Source organism: Corvus moneduloides, chromosome 2, assembly GCF_009650955.1.
Source record: "Corvus moneduloides isolate bCorMon1 chromosome 2, bCorMon1.pri, whole genome shotgun sequence".
Taxonomy (NCBI): domain Eukaryota; kingdom Metazoa; phylum Chordata; class Aves; order Passeriformes; family Corvidae; genus Corvus; species Corvus moneduloides.
Window position 1 is genome coordinate 122,897,618 of NC_045477.1, and position 6,000 is coordinate 122,903,617.

Consider the following 6,000-nt stretch of genomic DNA (forward strand, 5'->3'; position numbering starts at 1 on the left):
ACCCACCATCCGAACACCCTCCCGGCACCCAAACCCCCCGAGCTGCAGCCCGGCCCCGCTCCCACAGCCCCGAAGGGAAGCTTCTTCCCTGTCGTCAAGCAGGGCGCGGTGCAGGCGGGACCCCGGCGCGGCCCGGGGGAGGCTGCGGGGGCTCGGGGGTCCCAGGGGCGGAGCAGCAAGCGGGGCTCAGCACTGCCCTTCCCGGGAGCTGCTCCCGGCTCCGGGCACCCTGTGCCCCTCGGGGGCCGGACCCCAACACGGCCCCGCTGCGGGCTGGGGGTCCCGGCCCGCTCCTAAAGTTCCCAGCGGGATTTATGGACCGGCTCCAGCGCTGACCTCGGGCACTGTCACAAGGACACAGAGCCCACGGAGGCGGCACCGGCTCCCAGCGGCGGCCACAGCCGGGCTCGGGGGGCAGTCCGGGGGGCTCGGCTTCTCCTGCCTTCTCGGCTGGGGGTTGGGTTTTGGGGTGGAGGGGATGGAAATGGGGGGAAGCAGAGTGGCTGGGCCTCAGGGCTTTGCTGCCTGCGCTCCTCAGGTGGGACGCGCTCGTCCCTGGAGCGGAGGGGAAGCAAGTCTGGGGGTCCCACAGCCGGGAATGTCCCTAAAAAACAACTAAACACCGGAATTTTCGGCACGATCCCGAAGTTCCTGCCAGACTCTCATTACCAGAGGGCAAACAAGTAAAATAACACGAATAATCTTAAATCCCGCGAACTGGTCCCAGCCGATGCGATTTAACGAAGAAGAGCGCAATATTCTAAATGAGCTGAAATTTAAAACTTTTGACCCAAACAGCCGGAGCCCGCTGCAATAATAAACACGGATTATTTCGGTCCTTGCGAGGCCCCGAACCAGGGCCGGGTCGGAGATCACTGCAGCTCTTGCCCGAAACCCGGAGGAATGGCCCCAAAACAGGGAGCGGGGGGGGCTGGCAGGGCCCTCCCCGGGCAGCGCCCGAGCCCGGCGGGGCGGGCAGGGGAACACCAGGGGTGTCGGGCGGGGGCTCACCTGCGATGGCCGAGTCGTCCAGGTGGGAGCCGGGGGCCCGCTCGGCGCGGCCGGGATGCTGCAGCAGCAGCAGCAGGAGAAGGAGGAGGAAGAGGCCGCACAGCGCCCGCACGGCCCGGCCCGGCCGCGGCTCCATTTCCGCGTCCCCGCCGCCGTCAGCTGCTCCTCGGCATCGGCACCGGCTGCGGGCCCGCGGGGTGTCCCGGTTATCCCGGCTATCCCGACTATCCCGGTACTGCCGCGAGCTGCGGCCGCGCACTGGCTACCGGAACCCTCTGCCCCCCCCTGCCCGCAGTGGTCTCTCCCAGGACAGCTTCCCCCCCCGCCGCAGTGGTCTCTCCCGGGACAGCCCCAGTCCCCCCGCCCTCAGTGGTCTCTTCCCGGGATCACCCCGCCGGTCCCTCGCCTCTCTGCCGGGATAACCCATCTCCCCGCCACCTCCGTTAGGGTCTCCCCGGCCCGCTCCGTCCCTCCGTCGCCTTCTCACAGCGGTGGTCCCCGCAAAACCCCGCTCTGTCTGTGCCGGGACAGCCCCGCACCCCCCCCTCCCCGCCGCGGTGGTCTCGCCCGCCGCCCTACGCACCGGGCCCTGGCGCCGCCGCGCGCGCGCTGACAGGGGGCGTGGCCTGACGCCGCGGGGCCACGCCCACGGGGGCGGGGCCTACGGGGCGGGCACGTGCCCACGCCCCCACTACCGCCCGCGCGCGCGCGACCCTGGCCCGCAGCGACCTCTGGCGGCGCAGCGGGGAACGGCGGGAGCTCAGCAGGGCCGGGACCCTGCCCGAGAGGGGACCCTGCCCGGGACACCCACCGAGGAGACCCTGCCCGAGAGGGGACCCTGCCCGAGGGACCCTGCCCGGGACACCCACCGAGGAGACCCTGCCCGAGAGGGGACCCTGCCCGAGGGACCCTGCCCGGGACACCCACCGAGGAGACCCTGCCCGAGAGGGGACCCTGCCCGAGGGACCCTGCCCGGGACACCCACCGAGGAGACCCTGCCCGAGAGGGGACCCTGCCCGAGGGACCCTGCCCGGGACACCCACCGAGGAGACCCTGCCCGAGGGACCCTGCCCGGGACACCCACCGAGGAGACCCTGCCCGAGAGGGGACCCTGCCCGAGGGACCCTGCCCGGGACACCCACCGAGGAGACCCTGCCCGAGAGGGGACCCTGCCCGAGGGACCCTGCCCGGGACACCCACCGAGGAGACCCTGCCCGAGGGACCCTGCCCGGGACACCCACCGAGGAGACCCTGCCCGAGGGGGGACCCTGCCCGAGGGACCCTGCCCGGGACACCCACCGAGGAGACCCTGCCCGAGAGGGGACCCTGCCCGAGGGACCCTGCCCGGGACACCCACCGAGGAGACCCTGCCCGAGGGACCCTGCCCGGGACACCCACCGAGGAGACCCTGCCCGAGAGGGGACCCTGCCCGAGGGACCCTGCCCGGGACACCCACCGAGGAGACCCTGCCCGAGAGGGGACCCTGCCCGAGGGACCCTGCCCGGGACACCCACCGAGGAGACCCTGCCCGAGGGACCCTGCCCGGGACACCCACCGAGGAGACCCTGCCCGAGGGGGGACCCTGCCCGAGGGGGGACCCTGCCCGAGAGGGGACCCTGCCCGAGGGACCCTGCCCGCGACACCCACCGAGGAGACCCTGCCCAGGGGACCCTGCCCGGGACACCCACCGAGGGGACCCTGCCCGAGGGGGGACCCTGCCCGAGGGGGGACCCTGCCCGAGGGGGGACCCTGCCCGAGGGACCCTGCCCGGGACACCCACCGAGGAGACCCTGCCCAGGGGACCCTGCCCAGGGGACCCGCCTCTAGCCCCGGGGAGCGCTTGTCACACAGCCCGCCGCGCCAGAGAGAGCACCCCGACATGTCACAGCAGCACCCCCGCTCTGCGGGCAGAGACTTTCTGAGGTCCCAGCACGTGGTTCCTTGCTCGCAGTGCGGCCGAGGAAATTTCAACACCTCCTAGGGCTGTGACACCTCCAGGGCCACGTGTTCCCGGTGGCATCGCTGGACTTGGTGCCACCAGTGGCCGGAGCCGCAGCCTACGGGGGGGACGGGAAGCTCATATCCTGTCCCACTCCGCACATCCTGTCCCACTCCGGCCGGGATGCTCCAAGGAGTGACACCCTTGTCCCTGGAGCAGGCTCCTCCCAGCCAGGTGCCCCACGCCCCCACTCTGGGATGTGGGTCCCAGGCTGGTCCCTCGGGGGTCCCGCCGAGGGGGTCGCGCCGGGCCAGTTTCTGTCCCCGCTCTGTCCCGGCAGTTGCCGGCCCCGCTCCCGCCCAAAACTCCGCTCCTCCGGGACCCCGTTATCCCCGCTGTCCCGTTATCCCTGGACCCCCGTTATCCCTGACGGTTCCGTTATCCCCGGCGGTCCCGTTATCCCCGGCGGTCCCGTTATCCCCGGACCTGAGCTGATGTCCGAGCTGAGGGGTCTCTGTTGGGTGCCAGTTGTGGTCCCCGTGCTGGCATTGGGGAAGATGCCCGGTGTGTGCAGGGGGGTCCCACACCTGCAGACCCCGAGATGAGGATGGGGACAGGCCATTCGCTCCTGGGAATTGCCTCCCCTCCATCCCTGGGTGACCCCCACAAGCCCGTCCTTCCCCAGGGACGCTCATGGGCTGCAGGTGCTGTTGGGGGGGACCTGGCCCTTATGGGGACTCCCAGCATGGGGGACCCGGCCCTTGGGGGAACTCTCCCAGCACCCGGGCTCCTCTGGCCCTGACCCAGCAGAACAACGCCATGCTCGGGGCGGGGGGGCGGCACTCCCGCAGTAGCCCCGGGACCCCCCTGTTCCCCCCTGGGATGCAGCAGGGTAGCCCCAGTTCCCCCAGGAGCAGCTGGTCCCCACTGTGCTGTCACCCCATCCCCACCTACACCCCGAGGCAGCCCGAGGGCAGGGGGTATCACCCCCCGCCATCAGCCCCCGAGTCCCCAGGGAGCCCCGAGTGGGGTGGGCTGCCCTCCCTCGTCACCCCCTGCACCCCTCAGAGCTCTGGACCCCCTGGGCTGGCAGTGGCCGTTCCAGTGCGTCCCTGTCCCCAGCGGTCGGGGTGAGTGGCGGGGGGCCGAGGGGGCTGTCAGGGGTGGGGCGTTGAGAGGTGGGGGTCAGGGGTGAGTGCCAGGGCTGGGGGGGTCAGAGGTGGCGTCAAGGGTGGGGAGTGGGGGCGAAGGAGGAGGGTCCCTGCTCCCAACCCGGCCACGGGAGCTGCGGGTCCCTGCTCGGGGCCGTCCCGGGGGGCGCAGGGGGACGCGGGGGTCCTGCCCCGGGGTCCTGCCCCAAACCCGCCGCAGCCTCAGCCCGCAGCCCCGTCCCGGTGCCCGCAGCCCGGGGCGATGGCGGAGGGCGCAGGGGCTGCGCTGCCGCGGTCCCGGGACCGGCCCGGGCCGAGGAAGGAAGCGGCGGGCGCGGGGGGCCGGGCGCGGCGAGGGAAGTTTCTCCGCGGGACCGCCCGGGGCGGCGGAGGAGGCGGCCGCAGACTTCCTCCTCCTCCTCCTCCTCCTCCTCCTCTTCGTCCTGCTCTTCGTCCTGCCGCTGCCGCTGCCGCCCCGGCCCCGCGCCCGCCGCCGCGCCATGCCCCGGGGTGAGTACGGGCCGGGGGCAGAGCAAGGGCCGGGGGTCCCCGCCCGCCCGGGGTCCGGGTCGGGGGGCGGGAGGAGCCGCCCGTCGGGGCCGGGGCGGGGCCGGCGGCAGCGGGACCCGCCCGGAACGGGACAACGGGGGATAACGGGACCGCCTCGGGTAACGGAGCCGCCGGGGAGAACGGGGCTGGGATAACGGAGATCCGGGAATAACGGGACCGCCGGGGATAACGGAACCGTCAGGGATAACGGGGGGTCCAGGGATAACGGGACAGCGGGGATAACGGGGTCCCGGAGGAGCGGAGTTTTGGGCGGGAGCGGGGCCGGCAACTGCCGGGACAGAGCGGGGACAGAAACTGGCCCGGCGCGACCCCCTCGGCGGGACCCCCGCCCTCACCGCCCCCGGCCCCGCACCCGCCGAATCGGCAGCCGCGCCCCCGCCCCGCTCCCGGGCCCGGCGCTGCAGGGGCTGCGCTGACACCGGGGGGCGCTGCACGGCCCGCGGGACCCCCGGCCCCCGCACGGACCCGCGGACCCCCTGCACTGACCCCCCTTGGCCCTCCTGCTCTGACCCACGGCCCCCCTGCACTGACCCACGGACCCCCTGCACTGACCCCCCTTGGCCCCCCTGCACTGACCCACGGACCCCCTGCACTGACCCCCCTTGGCCCCCCTGCACTGACCCACGGCCCCCCTGCACTGACCCCTCCTTGGCCCCCCTGCACTGACCCACGGACCCCCTGCACTGCTCCCTACTGCTCTGACCCCCCAATCCCCGTGCAATGACCCACTGAGCCCCCTGCACTGACCACCGCTGCACTGACCCCACTGACCTCCCCAGCACTGCTCACTGCACTGACCCTCACTGACTCACTGGCCCCCCTAACCTGACCCCTGCACTGACCCCACTGACACCTCCAGCACTATTCCACTGCACTGACCCCACTGATCCCCTGCACTGCCTGCCCCCTGCACTGTCCCCACTGCAAGGACCCACTGACCCCCTCTGTACTGACACCCCTGCTCTGGCACCACACTGCCCACTGCCCCCATTGCTCTCCCCCCCTCACCACTGCTCTTCCTCCGCCTGCACTGATCCCCCTGCAGTGACCCCGCACATCCCTTGCAGGTGCTGTCACACGTGTGCAGCAGCCAGGACACACCAGGGCTGTCCCCGGGGGGGGTGCCTGCAGTGGGTGCTTGTCATGGGCCCCCCAGGGTCTCCTCCAGGGTCACTGGGTCACTCAGTCAGCGCGGGTCCCCTGGAGCCTGTGGGGGGTGTGGATGGGTGCCGGGGCTGGGGGCTGCTGGGCTTCCTCTGCTTGGCTCGGGGGAAGGAGAAGCCACTGAGGTACCATTGGTGGCCTGTGGGGACAAGCTGTGGTGGGACT

The 6,000-nt window shown here is 72.4% G+C and overlaps 2 protein-coding genes across 11 annotated transcripts in view; one reads left to right on the forward strand and one right to left on the reverse strand.

The window, feature by feature from the left end:
• Window positions 1-1,311, reverse strand: part of STIM1 (stromal interaction molecule 1) — a 69,459-nt gene extending 68,148 nt beyond the window's left edge. For 4 of the 9 annotated variants that reach the window (XM_032101265.1, XM_032101263.1, XM_032101264.1 and 1 more), the window contains exon 1: window positions 1,012-1,309. In XM_032101265.1, coding sequence (XP_031957156.1) covers window positions 1,012-1,147 — 136 coding nt within the window. In that variant the 5' untranslated portion in view covers window positions 1,148-1,309. Of the gene's footprint in view, window positions 1-1,011 lie in introns of all 9 variants that reach the window. The other 5 variants (XM_032101261.1, XM_032101262.1, XM_032101266.1 and 2 more) reach the window with 2 other exon arrangements.
• Window positions 1,312-4,569: 3,258 nt separating this feature from the next.
• RHOG (ras homolog family member G) overlaps window positions 4,570-6,000 on the forward strand; it is a 9,289-nt gene continuing 7,858 nt past the window's right edge. The window contains exon 1 of one of the 2 annotated variants that reach the window (XM_032101268.1): window positions 4,570-4,611. The gene's annotated coding sequence lies outside the window, so the exon portion shown is untranslated. Of the gene's footprint in view, window positions 4,612-4,715; window positions 4,770-6,000 lie in introns of those variants that run through there. The other variant, XM_032101269.1, reaches the window with a different exon arrangement.